The 19785-nt window shown below is 31.5% G+C and overlaps 1 protein-coding gene across 2 annotated transcripts in view; it reads left to right on the plus strand.

Annotated features, from left to right (window-relative positions):
* Window positions 1-19785, plus strand: part of LOC143200758 (5-oxoprolinase) — a 134368-nt gene that overhangs the window by 104260 nt on the left and 10323 nt on the right. For both annotated transcript variants that reach the window (XM_076411367.1, XM_076411368.1), the window contains exons 18-19: window positions 22-265; window positions 6556-6653. In XM_076411367.1, the coding sequence (XP_076267482.1) occupies window positions 22-265; window positions 6556-6653 (342 nt within the window). The remainder of the gene's footprint in view (window positions 1-21; window positions 266-6555; window positions 6654-19785) is intronic.

Below are 19785 nucleotides of genomic sequence, written 5' to 3' on the forward strand. Positions count from 1 at the left end.
TTATATTTACAATGCTTTTAGGGCCCTAACTGGCATGGATGCTCGGGAGTCCACACTCACATGACTAACACCCGCATTACTGACGTGGAGATTGTAGAGCGTCGATATCCAGTACACGTTAAAGTATTTACCCTGAGACAAGGTACCGGAGGTGCCGGTCAGTACCGAGGCGGAGACGGCGTCCATAGAGAACTCTTCTTCAGGGCCCCGTTAACCCTCTCGGTTTTGACGGAGAGAAGAGTACTGGCGCCTTATGGACTAGCAGGTATGTCAGTACATTACTTGTGATGAACGAGTGAACGATATAATAGATATCACGGAACATTACTAACCAAGTTTCGAACTATATTTTAGTTATGTTGTCTCTGCTCTACATTCAATGTGTTTGTTGTTACTATTAGAGTAGATAAGTTAAAGTGTGTTTCTCAACTTCAATATACTTATATCGGCTATCCTACAGGTTTTGTAAAAAATGGATTAAGAACTATTCGTCAAAGGAAGTCAGTCCTGGCTAATAAGGCCCATGTTGAAACAATTCAGTAATATCTGTGAACAGTTACGTTGTTTTGGCAGAAACATATTTTTGTAGTGCTTTTTTGCATTTTTTTGAGTTATTTTATGAGTTATATTGAGTTATACACGACTTCTGCACGGAAAATTTAACATAATTTTTCTCAATTTTAGTACATTTATTTCAATTATTTTATGCCTTTGGGGAAAATTCTTCGAGTAAGAAGAGCTAGAAGTCAAAAGCAGCTAAATCTGCCTAATAAGGTGGATGTTGGAGCAGTTTGTGTTTTAATAGAGTTGTGTGTGTGAACAGTTATATTTGACTAAAAAATCATGTATATATTTAGTGTTCTACACAAAATATTCAGTATAATTTGTCTCAATTTTAATATACTTATTTCAACTATTAGGTTTAGTGAACAATTTTAGACTGAGAAGAGTTAGAAATCGAAGGAAGCCAAATCTGGCTATTAAGCTGAATGTTGAAGCAATTTGTATTTTAATTAAGAATGTGTGTGAGCAGTTATGTTATCTTAGTGAAATTGTTTTGTAGTGTTCTCATTTCGCCATTTTTACTCAGAGGAAATTAAACTTTATGCCAATGAAATTTGACACCATAAAAATCATGGATATATTTAATGTTTTTCCTTTTTCGTTTTTTTAAACTATGGAAAATTTACGGATTTACAGATTTAGGTACTGCGGAATCGGTAAAATAGACGCAACAAGAACCAAACGCGGATCCCTAGAACGTATTTTCCAATAAAGAAGCGCGATGGACGGTCCACTCGACCCCGCATGGCCTCAAATATTGGCCCATTTGTGCGCGTACGGTCGACCAACCGTCATAGGCAAGCAGTTTTCCGAATGTATTATGCATATGGCAGGGCCAGCGATTTAAAACAACCGAACAAACCTTTCGGACTCCGCACACTGCCATTCCCAAAAATGTTTCCGCGTTTATCGGCTATCCAACTCAGCTGTTAAACGCTTTACCTTCATCGGATCAGCGCGGAATATGAACTGGAATCAGTTTTATATTATTAGATGTATTACTTAATATCATACGGATAGAGAACGACGATCATTAAATATAGCGTTGGGAACTATCGACTGAAAAGAGTCGAAACAGTCGATAGTAAAAAAACTACCGTCTGAAAATACTAATTACTATTTTCAGTCAAATGCACGGTTCGACTGTTCTTTTTTTCAATTCGTGATGTCAGACGAAGATGTACGAATCCTTTCCTGTATAAATTGTGAGAGAGGAAAGGACGGAGATAATTGCTTGAAACGGTTAATTTTATTTGTTCTTATATTTTTGTTATTTAATATTTTATTACTAACTTTAAAAAAGAAAAGGAAATAATAATTACTGAATACTATTAACATGCAATTAATAATTTAATTTTAAAGGAAGTTTTATGAAAATTACTTTTATACTTGAATGTTCTGTGGATCTGTAAAAAGGAATGGAATTTTTCTATGGAATGAAATAATACCCCACAAATATTTTATCGTATGTTAATATATTAATTGTTATTTTTAAATAATATACTACAAGTAGACAATACAATCGAACTTAAACAAAACCTAAAAACTAAAGATGTACAATAACCATAAATTCTAAAGAAAAAATAAACATATAACTAACTAAACATATAATTAATTATGTTATGGATTAGTTTTTTTCTAACTAATCCATAACATATTTAAAATTGATCGCACAATAAGTACTAGAGCCTTTTTAAATACGGTAAATGCTTTATATATTATTGAAGGGAAATATTTTTTAACAAAAATCGAGAGAGTAATCGAGATATTACCTATTATTGCCATAAAAACAGTCGAAACTATTTCACAATTTTAATCCCTTTACCTTATTACAATAAAAATCTTGAAAAATATCGTTCCAAAATGCTGCTATATTAATATACAATATATTGTTATTAACAAACAAATTACCAAAAATCCTAAAGCTATATATATTGCATATAAATCTATGGAAGCATAAATTGGGTATATTTTTGTCAAGGTCTCGGCTAGGACGAGAGAGCCAGAATATTAGAAATCAGTCGAGTGAAACTAGTAGAACCAAAAATAGTAACTAAAGTACACAGTCGATAATGAAATAGTCGATAATAAATAGTAACAAAATCAGTCGGACCTAAAATAGCGACTGAAAACAGTCGACTAAAACATTTACTGGTAAAAATTAGTCAAATCAGTCGAATCAAAGATAGCAACTTAAATAGTCGATAGTAAAAAGTAGTCAATTACTAAACAGTCGATAGTCGTTTTCAGTCGATAGTTCCCAACACTAATTAAATAGGATGGTGACCAAAAAATACATAACCACCGCGGAAGAAGTGACAGAAAAACTCAACTATCATTTGAGTGATACTAATATTCATGGAAATGTTGCATTGCTGAACCCTTTATAATAGGAGCTAATGCTAAGCTTCTAAGCTGTGATGAATCATCGTTTAAGTATGGAGGAAATTCCGTTGTGATTTGGATTACTGCTGGTGAATGTCTCGACATTCTCAATTATGAAGTTGTGACTGAGACTAGTATATTCAGTTTAATATCACCAAACAACTTCTCCAGCCAGCATAAACAGCAAACGCCGAAACAAACGGACTGTTATAGTAAGTGCGGAGTAGATTTCCATTTCCAACATCATCAAAATAATTGGCGGATGCCTTGGTACAAGAAGAAGTTCAGAAATGCTCCAATTGGCAATAAACCGCGTTGTTGTTTATGAAAATTTTCATTACGGGGTGGTTTTTAGGTTAATTATATATTTTTAAATATACAGTAATACCTACAATATTAGTGTTAAATAATTATCAAATTTTACTAATAATCCATACCTTTTACACTAATTTTCGCATTATCTGTCGTTAGTTTTCTCTATTAAATAATAAATAGCTATATTACCTCAAGAACATTAAATAAAAACGTAAATATAATATTAACCTTAAGTGCGCATGATCAGCTCTGCTCACCCAACGCGCACACTAGTGTCCTTTTACAGTTGTCTCTGTAAGTGGATAACATAACAATGGAAACTATTCAAATATTCTACGAATTTATTCTGTGAAGAATTGGAGTTGTCATAAAATAAGTGTTCATATTCGTTCATCTCGGACAGTAGTCGACAGATTAACTTGAAGTTCGCATAAAATATTACGGATTGGTAGATGATGTTTATATATACATTTTATTGGTAAGCTCCACCGAAAATGAATCACTAAAAACACTTCATGTTGATTCTGTCACAGATACATTATTAAAGTGACGATCATAACAAGATAAATTATGATTACGAGTCCAATTCTATATAGCAGAAATAGCATCGTGTGGTTTAGGGAATATAGTTAAGTAGCATTCTATCCCTTGCCATCGTCTATAGATTGATCGTGATGATGATAATATGATGCTTCACCCTGTAGAAATTTATCGATATTTTCTCGTATAATTTCTTCGGTTTCACCACCAGACATACTGTAAAAATAAATAGAACTTAATTTGTGTAAAAAATAATGATATTGTGCACGTAAAAGTATCATTAAACGGAGATGGTTCTTGTGAAACAACATCGTCTGTGTGTAGTATCTCTAAACAGTTTCTAGAAACTTTTTACTGCCACTGTTAGTTAAAACGTCCGTCTTGTCTGCTCTATTAAGAGAGTACGCAAGAACCAGAGATAATTATAGTAATTTTTCATTGTTTCTTTTGTCGCTTCTTACGGGAACTCTATGGGTCTTTATGTCTGTCCCGAAAATTTTACCATGGGTGTGCTGAAAAATCGGAGAATGCGCTTCGACGTCGCTTCGGCACAGATTAATGTTGGGTCCGCCTCCGATCCACAAATTCTGGATAAAGAACGGGACATTTTGGTGGCGTCGCTGGTCCTAACGATGCTGCTTTATTTTATTATTTCGTGGAATAGATTTTACTTGTTAGATATATCCATATAGTTTGCAACGTGCATATATATTTTGCTCTGAATTGTTGCTTTTCGCTGCTGGTGAATCTGTGTCTAGACATATCTAAAATGAGATGATTCCTGGATAAAATATGGTTCCTGAATAAAAAACATGAATATAGAGGATTTAGTGTACCGAATTTATATCTGCTCTTCGGTTTTTGCTTTCGCATGTAGATTTTATGGTTTGGTTTTTAAAGATGATATTCAAAACTTGGAATTTCTTGTGTTTTTTTATATTTAAAATACTGTACTATTTTTTAAAATAATGTTTATATGTAAAGAACTAGCTCGAGTTATTAGCGAGGAAAAGAAGAGCATAATAATAATCTAAGGTTTATATAATTGTATATACTGTTTCAATTTACTTGTTGTTTTTAATATAATTTTAGTTTTTGCTGCAACAATTTGTAAATATTCTGCAGGTGTAGGATCGTTGGAATGAATGATGTGTTGAGTCCTGTTATTATGTGCTTAGAGTGAGTAGGTCTCTATTTTTTGTTCAGTATTTTTTCACGCTCTTCCACCGTTAACTTTTTCAGAATTTAAGCTTTCATTCTTCTTTCCAATAAATTGATTTTAACTTTGTCTAACCATCTATATTTAGGTCTATCTTAGAATCATCTATTTTGTGATTATATTTGCACTTATGTAGACACTTTACTCTCTGCTATTTAACTTTTCCTACTACACCTACTTCTACTTCCTTCTTCTGTCCATAAGTTTTCTTGGTTTTAATATGGTTGGTAATATTTTGTTTTCTCCTGTTCTTCATTTTTAATCAGATTCTTGTCCTTAGTATTGCTATTGTATTATACGTTATAATTGATATTATTAGGGATTTATATATTCTTATTTTGGTTTTGTTTTGTTAAATATTTATTTTTTGGTAACCGTTTTTTGCACAGTATCCTTTACTTTTATAATTATATTAATTATATACATTTTCTATTATTTTCATATTAGTGTCTCCATTTCTTGCTACAGTTATTCCTAAAGATTTATATTTGTTTATTTCTTTTAAAACCATCTATAATTTGTTCCTTCACTGTGTATTCATCACCTTATTCATTCATTCTATATCTTTTAGCACTTTTTTAATTTATCACACTACTGATCTTAGTCTATTTGTATTTATACGCCTTACTCTATATTATATTACTTAAAGTCAATTGTAAATTCTTTAGTTTCTCCTTTTTGATTTTTTATACTAGCGGATGGCTTATATTATGTCCAATAATGCCTTTAATAATTTATTTGCATTTACTTTTTCGTAATTTACGAATATTATTTAAGTAATTGGGACTAAATATATAGATAACGAATCTTAATATTCCTCTATCTTTAAAAAAATTAGTAGTATAATATAGAAACTATATCGACGAACCTTTTACTCATTTTTCCTAAAATTTGTGAGGGTAAAATAGATTTTTTTTGTAATAAATGGCTTTAAAGCTGCATGTCCCAAGTAAAAACAAAATTTGACACCAGAAGAAGTTCGTCGAAATCATTTGGTTCAGTTTTCCAGCCAGAAAGTTCTACAGTGATGGAATTATAACAAATATAGGGTTTTATACATTACGGAATAGTTAGAATAAGTGTATTAAAGTATAGGGAAATTATATTGAAATGTTATGACATAAAACTGAAAAAGAAATCTCTGAAATTATGAGTGTGAAGTTAACTGTGCATATTAATGATTCTGGTTCTAAATGTAATGTATAAATTGTAAGATCACTGAAGATATAAATAGTGAGTTTGGTGAATTCTATTGAACATACGTTAATTAAATGAAATATACATAGCCTTGATCCCATTTATATTCCGATAGCTCCCTTACACGTACCCATTAGTTCCGACCACCGGCCCGTTGATGATACTGACCTCAAACAATGACCAGTCAATCAGCCCGTTCCAGTTTTACCTCTTTGTATGCGTACCCCGAATCCTCCGCGTCAGGGAACGACGGCAACGACGCCGGATCGTAGAGCGTCGGCACCGTCGACCCTCCTCTTTTATTCATGTTTGATGTTCGTTCGTTCTTTTTGCAGGTGGCGAAGCGGCAGCCCGAGGACTCAATCTTCTGATTAGGACCGGGGGCAGGACCATTAATCTTGGCCCCAAAACGGCCGTGCCCGTCCGGCCGGGGGTAAGTTTCGGACGTGAATTGTTCATGGTCGGTAGCGGAAATGTCATGTCGCGCATTTACTTATTTATTAATCCCTTCATTTATTTATTTATGTATTTGTTTTGGTTGTTGGGAGAACATAGGTAGGGCGCGAGGGAGGTGGAGGGACGTTGAAAGGATCCTGGTACGTAATTTATTTGTGCTGATATACTGCTGCCATTGAATATATATATATATATATATATATATATATATATATATATATATATATATATATATATATATATATATATATTATAACAGGTCAATTGAAAAGTCCCCTGCCTACCATAGTAAAACACAATCTTTGGGCTAAATTAGTTTTTTTATTCTACATAATTCCCATCAGGGGTGATACACTGGCTATAGCGATCCTCCAACTTTTCGATACTATTTTTAGTAACGATTGTCCTTTACTTCAAAATAAGCCTCAGTTTTGACGAACATTTCTTCCCAGTGAGCATTATTTTGAGATCTGAGAACAGAAAATAGTCGCTGGGGGCGGATCTAGAGAATACGGTGGATGAGAAAGCAATTAGAAGCCCAATTCATAGATTTTTGGCACGGTTCATTGTCTTGGTGTTCATTTCGTTCTTCAAACGGTCTAATAACGCTATGTTGTGTATGTATATTTTGATGATGTTGATGGTCCTTCCTTTAAAAGGCAGTCAATGAAAATTATTCCATACGCATCCCAAAATACAGACACCATAACTTTGTCAGCCGACTGTTGCGTTTTCCCACACTTTGGAGCGGGCCATCCTGTGGAGTCCACTCGGATGACTGTCGGATGATTGGACTTGGGAGTGAAATGATGGAGCCTTGTTTCATCCATTGTCGCATATCGACTCAAAAACTCAGGTTTATTACGCTTGATCATCTTCAAACACTGCTCCGAATCATCAACTCGTCATTGTTTTTGGTTAAAAGTGAGCTCGCGCGGCACCCACTTTGAACAGAGATTTCTCATACCCAAATATTCGTGAATGATATGATGTACACGTTCAATTGATATCTTTAGAGTGTCTGCTGTTTTATTCAGTTTCTTGTACTGTGATTCAAAATCATTTTGTGGATTTTTTAAATATTTTCGTCGGTAACTACCTCTATTGGGCGTCCATTGCGTTCACCGTCTTCGGTGCTCATTTCACCACGTCTAAACTTAGCATACCAATCCTTGATGGTTGATTTTCCTGGGGAAGTGTCCAGAAACTCGGCATCAAGTCAAATTTTTGCTTCAATTGTATTTTTCATTTCAAAAAGCAACATTTTGTCAACAGGCGAAGTGAAGCATATTCAAAATGTTATAATTCACAAACTAATGATCCGACCGTTGTCAAATTTACACATGTATCTTTTGAGGATTAGGGCTAACTAAAAAACATATGGATTAAATCTATTAGCGCCATCTATGTGTCAGGCCGGAGTCTTTTCAATTAACCTGTTATATTATAATATCACAAGTGCGCAACAAAAATTTGTTTTATTATTTTCATTTAATTTCTGTATATTTTCTTATGCCAAAAATAACAATAATATGAAAAAAAATTCTCTCGCAATTGCTTGTTTATTACTACGCTCATTTATACATTTATGTATTTTTTAGTTGTTTTGGAAACATAGGTGGGAAGGGAAGTAGGGAGGAGGGGTGCAGGAAATCCAGGATCCTGTTACGTACTGGGTTCGTAGTTATTTCTGCTGATATAACACTGCAACTGGAGAGTTCGAACCAATAATATTTGAAGTACAAATTGTACAAGCCGTCGTTCTTTTCAAACATTATTTAACATTGCAAAAGTCATATATATGAAGATATAATAACACAAATCTGTATCAGAAATCTTATTGAGTATTTTCAAATGATTTCTGTGTATTTTGGCAAGCAAAAAATGACGTTAATATGAATAAACTATGATGTCTCGTATTTATTTATACATAAATACGCTCATTTTTGTATTTAAGTATTTTTTTTGGTTCTCGGTGATATATTCAGGTCAGTGGGGAAGGGGGTGTTGGCTGAAGCAACGTTGAAAGATTTCTACTACGTGGGTGTATAATTATTTATACTGATACAGCACCGTCACTGAAGAGGTCTAACGAATAGCATTTGAAGTACAAATTGTACAAACGTTCTTATTATTTCCAAACATGTATTTTAAAAAACACAAATATGTATTAAGTTTATAATAACACAAATTTGTAACAGAAACGCTGTTTGAGTATTTTCAATTTTGATAGCCTGAAAACGAGGACAATATAGAAAACATTCCAGGATGTCAGCAATTTGTTTATTATATCGTTGTTCATCACTGACATCAATGACTGATCAAAAAGCAAACCTTAAAGCAGTTCTGCTTTCCATTGGTGGTTATTATGTTTCTATTCCCTTAGAGTAAGTGTGGAGGAAGGTGTTTGTTATACCTGATATTAGACGGTCTATGGTCCACAATTCATTATGGGAAGAGAGCGAATTCCACGGAAATCCTCAAATTTCAAAGGCACGTACAAAGTTTTCACGTATTTTTTATCTAAAGTAATCAGATATTTATGTACAATGTTATTGTTGAGCTGGTGTGAGGGAAAATCGGAAGCCGTTCAGTGCAAAAGCCATTCAGTTTGATAATCATATCATATCATCATAATCATATCATATTAGAAGCCGTAGAAATATTGTAGGCAACTGCCTCTTCTCAACTTCTTGTTGTTGTTCCAGTTTGGTTAGATTATTTCTCGAATCACCTAGACTAGGGGGCTTGAAGCGTTTCTTATATTCAATTATTGTTCCTTTATATCTATTTTTCCTTATACGGGCCATACCTTTATTTGGTCTACCCACTGTAATAGTTAATAAAATAACTGTGTACTTTACTAAGTTGATATATAATACTAAAAGCAGAAAAATAATCACAAATAACAAAATTGGACCGACATGAAAAAATAAATAAGGAAATCACCAAAAGGTATAAAATAATCAAACCTAGACAAACCTAACTAAATAAAAATAAACAAAAACCTTATTTAACCTATATAATACACGTATTTTATATTCTACTATACACACACAATTTAGCTTAATACCTACCTAAACCTGTTTATCTATTTACAATAATATTTTAACTTCCAACTGATCACTTTGTCCGAGCCTAATATAATTTTGTGACATATACATCGACTTCAAAATCGCCAGTTAGTAGTAGTTAAAATAATGTAGTAAATAGGCTCAGGTAGATATTAAGTTAAATTGTTTTCATATAGTAGAATATAAAATGGTGTAGGGTATAAATAAAGTTTTGTTTATTTTTATTTAGTTATTGCAATGATTATTATGTACTTATTTCATTTTAAAATGTTTTTTGCAATTAATTATTTGTATTTAATTATTTTATGTCTCTTAAGCTCTTTTAAAGACTACTATCGTTTTTTTTGTGTTTTTTTATTAAAAATATATTGTAAATTTATTCAGGTACGATGCCTTCACCCTAAGTCAATGTAAATAATCATCTATCGCTAAAGCAATAACGGTTTAAAATTGAACAGGTTCATATTTATCCAGAGAGCGGCATTCATCAAGGGACAATTTATTTCAATAATTCCACGCCCGCACCCAAGTAAAAAAAACCCACGCAAAAACTGTAATCGCGACAACGTCGATAATACAGTCTGGTGGGCATATTTTATCTCCATCGTTGATACTATCTGTTGGTAAATAAAAAGAAAATGGCAAACGCGTCGTCGAACAGCGTTCAGAAACCATTTTAAGCAGCGGTGACAGTGATTGAAAACGGACTGGTTCTTATTTATCGAGCGAGGGAATTCTTACATCGTGAATACTGAAGCGACTATGTGGGACGTAGACATTTTTAGTTATAGGGCTTGATAATAGGTTTTCTTATTGAAGATAGTGGTCGATTTGCATTCAGTCCGACGCAAATATAAATGTTATTTGAAATAATGAACAATAACTTATTAATATCTTACTTTTCACTTTCTATCTTATCTTACTTTAGATCCAGATTATTCATGGGACTACTTTGAAGTAATTTTGTGGCCATATCAAAGTTCCTGTACTCTATGTTTTTTTAATTCGCAACTTGCCAGTAGTTGCTTACCAATTTCAAAAATTTTAAGGGGTTCTCCAAAAGGATATATATATATATATATATATATATATATATATTCATATATATATATGGACTAGTTCTTATTTATCGAGCGAGGGAATTCTTACATCGTGAATACTGAAGTTACTATGTGTTTTCCAAAAGGATATATATATATATATATATATATATATATATATATATATGTACAATTCTCGATGTAAATCTTAACGAATGACACTCTTAAAATGAAAATAAATCTGTAACGTTTTTACCTCTAGCGATTCGGACACGCAAAATATGGTTAAGGGTAATTAGTTCCCATTCTATATTCCTATTTTTGTGACTTAGTATATCAAATATTTTTTAAACAACTGTATAAAAACACGACACAAAGTCATAAAAAAGCATATAAATTCGTTGAAAATAGTCTAAAAAAGGGCGATTAGTTTCACAAGAAAAACATACAAAGTTGCTTACCAATTTCAAAAATTTTAAGGGGTTTTCCAAAAGGATATATATATATATATATATATATATATATATATATATATATATATATATGTATATATCTATTTATTTACTTATTTATATTTGTATTTTAAATGTTATGAAATAAAAAACTGTAAAATAAAAGATTATTTGGCCAAGATATGCTTAAAAATAATATATTTTTTGTTAGCTGTTTCAATTTTGATAACGAAATCTCCTTTTTTCTTTATATATTTTTATATTGCCCAATTACCATTCATCGTTATATATAGCCATGCAAATTTTTTAATTTTTGCCTTTTACAATCCTTTTCATTTATATATATATATATATATATATATATATATATATATATATATATATTTTATTTATTTATTTATATTTGTATTTTAAATGTTATGAAATAAAAAACTGTAAAATAAAAGATTATTTGGCCAAGATATGCTTAAAAATAATATATTTTTTGTTAGCTGTTTTAATTTTGATTAAGAAATCTCCTTTTTTTCTTTATATATTTTTATATTGCCCATTTACTATTCATCGTTATGTATAGCCATGCAAATTTTTTAATTTTTGCCTTTTACAATCCTTTTTAGTTTTTTTTATCATCCACCATATCAAGCAACGCCTAATTATTTAGAAATAAGTATGTATAATAATTTTTGCTTGAAGTATTACCTGTTTATGTGGTATTTAGTCTTTTTGGTATTATACTGTACAATTCTCGATGTAAATCTTAACGAATGACACTCTTAAAATGAAAATAAATCTGTAACGTTTTTACCTCTAACGATTCGGACATGCAAAATATGGTTAAGGTTCCTATTCTATATTCCTGTTTTTGTGACTTAGTATATAAAATATTTTTTGAACAACTGTGTAAAAACATGACATAAGATCATAAAAAGCATATAAATTCGTTGAAAATAGTCTAAAAAAAGGGCGATTAGTTTCACAAGAAAAACATACCTAAACAACAGCAAATTGTTTTGTCGGTTTAGTTGATCGCATATCGTCTCTTGGAGCCGATAAATCTACAAATCCAATTTTCCGCATCGACGAGGCCTGCATATTTTCCGATAAATAGTAGCACCATAACCTCGGTCGAAGTCGATGCGAAAAAAACATGGACTCGACATTTTTTCCTTACTTTATTCCTGCCGACCCTCACCAGATCGGGGAATATATGGTATGGCTGCAGCCAGAATGGGAAAAGTTAGTTTCAAAAATGTACATGGGCCCATAAAGAGTTTTAACAATCAGGAGCTATTCTATTTATGACTGTAGGTTAACAGATATTGGTTTTATGAAAATGGGACTAAAAGTTTCGGAATTGTAGATGTAGATACATTTTTCATATTATTATATTTGTATATATCTAGTAACTTTTCTCTAAAAATAATACGTTCAACAACTTTTTTGAAATTTTTTATCTAAAACTACTTGCAATGTATAAAGTAATATTAAAATATAAAAATAAACGGAAAATGATGTTCCTTATTGTAAAAAATGGCTTTACCTTCCTAAAGTTTTTGCGCAACAATTTAAAATCTGCGAAATTGTGAAAAATATTCGAATTTCATTTCATGATATATTATGAACTAAAAGAGACAAGAGAAAGCTTAAGAAGCTTAAGAAAGCTTATCGTTAAATATTAATGAGAACTAGCCAACTTTTTAAAAATGGAAAACAATTTTTTTAGCGAAAACCCCAATTCCCAGCTCTTCGTAAATTTTGGATAACATTAAAATTTCTATGCGTCATATTTCTAAACATGTGAACTAGAAAAGATAATCTAATATGCAAATGTAAGCACCTAATTGGAGTATCTTAAAAATGAGCTCAATTTGTTTTAAAATTTTAGCATTTTTTTTTGAAAAAAATTATGTTGGTCATATGCGAGAAGATTATGAAAATACTAGAAATAATGACTACCAATCTTGGGAGAGAACCCTGATTCTCTTTAGTTATAGTTTTTTTGCACAATTGTTGAAAAGCTTTGCAAATTTGGAAGTTTTGAAATAATATCCAAACTATAATATTTCGTAAAATAAAAGAATAATCTAAAAATCCAATCTTATTTTCAAAATATTACATTTTTATTGAGAAAATGTTGATCAAATGCGAGAAAATTAGGGAAAGGCTTTAAAAAATTAATGAAACCTGAAATTTAGCTTTTTTATATCATGAAAAATAAAACAGGTTATTCAAATTGGGTGCCAGATTATTCACGGGATTACTACAAGGTCAGCGGTGGTGGCAATAGTAAAGCTCTTGTACTGTATGTTTTTAAAAAATCGCAAATATGACGACAGTCATTTTAAGTAATTTTTCAAAATTACAAGAACTCTTCTATAGCCTTAGAGTAACTAACGAGAGTTCTCTGTCAACATGATTATTGCTTTGCATGGTAGCTCTTTCAATAACTTAGGTGAAATATCATCAATTCCAGGAACTTTTTAGGATCAGGTTGTTATCAATTTCTGTGGCAACTATCATTGGAGAAATTAGATTTAGAGCTACATCGAGCTGATAAACAGGATTTATATCTATTGTAGATTCTATATCACGAGTGGAATACGTTAGCTAAATGTTCTGGGAATAATTCAGCTTTTTCATCCTTGCGTCAAACTTATTTTGATTAGTTTTAATGGGCGGTACTTCAATAATTGGTCTTTTAACTCTGTTAGTTGCTTTCTATAGCGAGTAGTCTTTGCTTTCTTTTTTCTTTGTTTCTTTTCTACATATTTTTCGAAGTAGTTCTGTTTATATTCTATTTTTCGTTTAATAATTCTATTAAATATTGTTTTGTCCACTGCATTTCTGGGTCTGTGCAATACTCTTCCAGCTTTTCGTCTTTCTTTCATCATATTCCTAATTTCAAGGGGCTAATTTACCTCATATCCTGATTTCTCTCTTGACGTTACAGTAGCTTCTTTTGCAGCACCGAATTTGTTCAATTATATTTTGAGTTTGCTGCTCAAGAGCGTCTATACTTTTGAGTCTTACTTTTAAAGTGATTGGTTCTTGCATTATAAGTCTAAACATGTCCCGCTAGTAAATTGGTTAGTTAGATTAGGCTTCTTTGTTTAGTTTTTCAGAATTGTCGCGCCTAGTTTTAACAATGCTGGAGTGTGATCAGATGATATTTTGCACAAGCTGTCGATTTGTATTTGATTTGATGAAATACCCTTCGAAATATTGGCATTTTTTTTTACTGTCGGTGGGCCAATATGTCCTGAATGATACTTAGAATTTGTAATATTAATTGCTACTAGTAATTAAATTTCTTTTCCGCGTTTTATTCATTGTGAACACCAGGATGTGTGTTTAATATTAAAATCGACTCCATTATTAAATAATGGGTCTAATTCAAAAAAAAATAAAAATAAATAAATCGTTGTATTGTTGTTGTGTTATTTTGTATCTTTGTGGACAATATATAGCTTCTATGTTTATTTCAACGCCTTTTCAACGCATATTATAAATTCAAATTATATATTTTTCATGTGTTGTGACCACTTCTCTTTAGTTATTCAAGGTTAAGTCTTAGTACCTGCATATAATAGTTCCTTATAACAAAATTAAACCGACTCATTCTGGCAAATATTTGTCGAGATATTTCAATTAGATCTAGACTTTGATCTAGATCTAGATTGGTTTCAATTTTTCAATAATTTGTTAAAAAGAATATGTTGTTTCCACAAAGTACATTATAAGTCAAACCATCTTTTCCTCACGTGTTGCGCCCTACTTATACTAGATTCCTCAAAGTTAAGTCCCACTTCCCATTTATTATAGTTTCTTATAGCTAAATTAAACTGACTCACTCTGTGAGATGTTTCTCGAGATATTTTAGTTCGATCGAGACTTTAAAAATCAACAGACCGTCAACGTAGAGGAGGGTTTACGGCCGTTCCCTTCGCGTTCCCGAGCTTATCGGGTCGGCGGGAATGGGAACGGAATCGTTCCCGAAATTGACCGTTCGTCCTGAGATTCCCGGCAGTATATTGCCGCATTCTTGGTCTTCGGCTCGTAAAGCTGGGGCATCGGTAGTTCTGGTGAGAACGTCGGTCCTAAAAGTGTTTAGTTGCGTTTTTATCATCGGAAAAAGGCCGACCCGGGCCGGATCGCCGCCACAAGAAGTTGTTCTTAATATAGACCGGTTTATTGGGCAGTAAAAAACCCCAGATAAATTAGTTTTTTTTGTTTTAATACGCCAGGATTGTGCGCATGATTTTTTTTTATGTAAAATGTTCAATTAAGAACAGTATTGTCTAATTTTAGACGTGGAATTTTGTATTAAAATGAGTTCCTGTTTGTTAGTCTGGCTAAAACTCGAGAACGACTGGACCGATTTGGCTAGTTTTGATCTAAGTTATTTACGGAAGACCAGGAAGGGTTTATATGGAGAAAAAATGTGGAATAATTCCCATGCATGTTGTTACTGTCATCAATAGTTTTACTCTTACAAGGGTGGACATTTTTATTGGTTGTCTAATAATTATGTGCTCAGAATATATTTTGTAGCCAAAAATGTTGAATACTGATTAAAACTACCTGCCATTATTATCAAACCACGATTAGAATATATAAGCCGTTCACTAAAATGGTGAACCCACGTCTTTTAAATTGATGGCGCCAAAATGTTGCAATGTTGCCGCATCAATTTTTTTTTAGTTTACTTTATCTTTGACATATCAGTTATAATATATTTCATCATTATAGTTGATCTAATGTATATTATGTAGGGTAGGGTTGTGTTTTTATATTTTCATTAAACTACTTTTCACACCACCGATGAGCTAGAGCTCTAGGCACGATCTTTTATGCTGTGGTATCCTCTGGAGGCCTAACTCGCCTAATTAACATTTGTGACATATATCCAAGTAATATATTTTACTTTAAATTAGAGAACATATTAACCTTATAGGTTTATTCTTATTTCTTTCGGTGCAGTATTTGCTTGTAAAGACATTTTGGTATTACGGTATATCTCCTTAAATTGTTCTGTTACTACCTGTATATGCCTTTCTTGATAAAACTAGATTTATTCATTGATTTTCAGAGATACATATGGTGATAGATAGATTTATTGATATTCAGAGATATTGAGAAAGACGTTACCTTTTGTGGCCATATTTTTCATACATCTTGTATACTACAGTGTATTTTTTCAGGCCTATTTCTAAAAAAGTAAATTACATAAAATGCAATTAAATATTTATCGAGTAACGATTTTAAATAGTTCACTCTTTAGCATGGTTCCTTCAAAATTTAATTTACGTAATCTAATCCTTTATAATTGTATTAATTATGCTTATATTGAAAAGATAATCATTGTTTTTATTCATTTCATATTGAACTCTGATAGAACTAACATTAAGGTGATCTTGATTCGTCATCCGCTTTGTATGAGGACGGTTTCTTTTTACAGACGTTGAACAACCGGAAGAATTTTATATATTGATTTGGTTATATGCTTTAATGAATTAGACAGCATTACCATTGAATAAAATAAGAAGAAAAATATTATTTGATCTTATAATGAATTTACAATTTGCTATAGGCAGTACATAAAACATCTTGATGACGTTAGTTCACTAGTATTTTGAATAGAGTATATAGTGTATTGAAACTTGAAGATTAATTTTTTGAATTGACTATTTAATACTTTACCACGATTTATATTTCATATAAATGTCGTTTTTTGATAGACGCATGGATTCGACAACTGAAAAATAATAAGTATGGTATCACTAAGCACTAACGGTATTTTCGAATCCAAATCTAATTTCGGTTGAGTAAATATTTACAAAGACTAGAGTTGAAACATGTAGTAATTGTTTATGACAGAGAATATTTTGTATATATAATTTATATTTGTTAATAGTTAGTCACAAATTTAGTGGGCGAGGAATTTCTTTACTTTTATTATTAACAACAGTAAGGATAATACGACCTGTTCAAAGTGTATAAGTGCCACTATTAACTTTATATCAAGTTAGTCTAGTTTAATTATAATTTTGGAAATACGAACTTATATTTACTTGGTATTCGTCTTGCTTTAGAATTGATTTAAGTACAATTTAAGGGTACTAATAAACTATTTCATAATTAAGTTTGTACTGGTACTCATGATATAGTCACTAGTTTTTTCATCATTCTGGTAGTATGTATTTAAATTTAGTCTTGATATCAAGACATGTTTGTAATCAGAAGAGATTTGTTAGATGGAAGTTGATCTAACAGAGCTTTATTTTGTCTATATATAGTGAATATTTTTGATGTTCAGTTTACTCATTCATCAGCTAATATTGGTAGGGACCTACTGTGATGGTGGTTCATCAAATCATACGTATATGTTTGGCTGGATATGCTCGGTAATCTTAATATAAGGTCGGTGAACAATCTGTGTCTGTAGAATTGGAAAATAATTGTTTATCATGAGCTCTACAAATCTAACCAATTCATTTGTTAGACTTTCTGTTGTTAATAACTAAAGAAATTGGGGTAGGTGACTTAATAACTATAATAGATCAATAGTTAAGGCGTTGTCTTCATGGGTCATGTTACAAAGGTTAATATGGATATATGGAAGAATATATTAAACAATTAAAAAGATCAGTTATACGATTGAAGTTGGTCGGAGAAACTATCCAGACTAAAGAAGTGACGTCCCCGGAGATCCGGCAGAACGGTAGCTGCAGAGTGCAGTTTTAAATTGTCGGAGATGACGCAATTTTCTTGTCGTTTTCAATTTTGTTTGAGTGCCCGGCCACATTTCTGACACGACAGATAGATTGACTTGTACGGAAAAAGCCTTCGCCATCTCCACGTTGTCGCGTATCATCCATTTTCCTAATTATCTCGGGAATATGTGCTGCAGGATAGAGGTGACAGAACTGGAGCCATGGATACACCGCGCTCGTAATTAGATTTCGTGTTGTAAAGTTTCAGCTATAATATTAGAATAGATGTTCATAGAAAATTAATGTAATTAGTAGAAATTATTGAGACTTTATGTTATATGTATAGAGGATTGATAAAATAATATGAATACTTGACATATACACAATGACTATTTATTAGTAAGAATTTTGTCTCATTCTTGTACCAAACAGCCGCTAATTTCTTCATCTGTGCTGGAAAAAAAATTAAAATAAAATATATATTTTAGGCGACAAACGTGGAAAAATTGTAAAGACTAAATAAAAACCTAAATGAGGTAACGAAATGATGGAGCATGTGTAGAACGAATTTTACTATGTGGGTGTAAATAAAAAAGAGAAATTATTTTTAAAGGATATTTGTTTATTTTAGTTACAAAAAATATATATACACCATAAAAACAAACATCATATAAAGTACTTGAGCAACCAATTTTCGAGAATAAGAGTATGATATAAAGAACCTTTATCCAGTCGTATAATTATTAAAGGAATTATTGGCTAGGTTGATTAACAACGGTGATATTGATAATTAAGGCCAATTGACTGGAAAATAGGTTTGTACGTCGGTCTGTTGAGTTTTCAATGCCGATAGTGATAACAATGCCTCGACGTGTCGTTAGAGAATAATGATGAAATACAATAGCGATATCTGATAACAATGTTAAACTGTGCTGACATGTGCACACGGTACGAAGGGATAGCACGCGACGTACCACCTTATATACTAACACTAGCAATAATAACGTGCAATGCGTACAAGGGAGAAAGCTAAAAGCCACACGCTAGATACGCTGCCATTAAGAGCCAGTAGAAACCACTTTCGGTGGCGTTTATGTGTACTTCAAATTATCCATACATCATAACTATACATCAGAAACTTTGGCCACTATGGCATTATCCTCTGATTTATAAGAAAGCTACAATTTATATTTACAGTTGCAACCATAAAACTATTGTTTTTGATTTATAGTGATTATGAGTTATAATAATAAATAAATAAAAAGCAGAGAATAAAAATAATTAGCAGAGAATGTTCAGAATAAATTGGATAACTGAATAGATAAATGAATGGATAACTGAATAGACAAAAGAATAGATAAATGAATAGTTAAATGAATAGATAAATGAATAGCTAACTGAATAGATAAATCAGTAGATAACTGAATATGTAAATAAATAGATATATTAATAGATAAATGAATTAGTTAGTCAGTGTTAGCTATTAGTTAATTTTTTTATTTTAGTTAATGTTCAATGTTGAAAATAATTTGAAAACAAGTTTTAGTGACATATCACTTTATATTTATGATTACTCTATGAAAGAAACAGAATTACCTAAATAAATTGTGGTTTAATTTGGACTACAGGAAAATCGGTAGTCCTTATTAATATCCTGGGTCTATATTAGTTAACTTTGTCTATTATTCATCTTTGTCTATGATGCCTTACTATGTTTTGTGTGTGCTGTCATTACCGTTGATGTATATAACATATTTTGTACGCTGATTTATTTTACGGTCAACTTTTTCAATGAACTTAATGATTTTTATACATGTTTAACTGTCCCAT

The sequence above is a fragment of the Rhynchophorus ferrugineus genome, unplaced genomic scaffold, assembly GCF_030347505.1.
Source record: "Rhynchophorus ferrugineus isolate W39M unplaced genomic scaffold, kcgeb_rfMv2 rfM8, whole genome shotgun sequence".
Classification (NCBI taxonomy): domain Eukaryota; kingdom Metazoa; phylum Arthropoda; class Insecta; order Coleoptera; family Curculionidae; genus Rhynchophorus; species Rhynchophorus ferrugineus.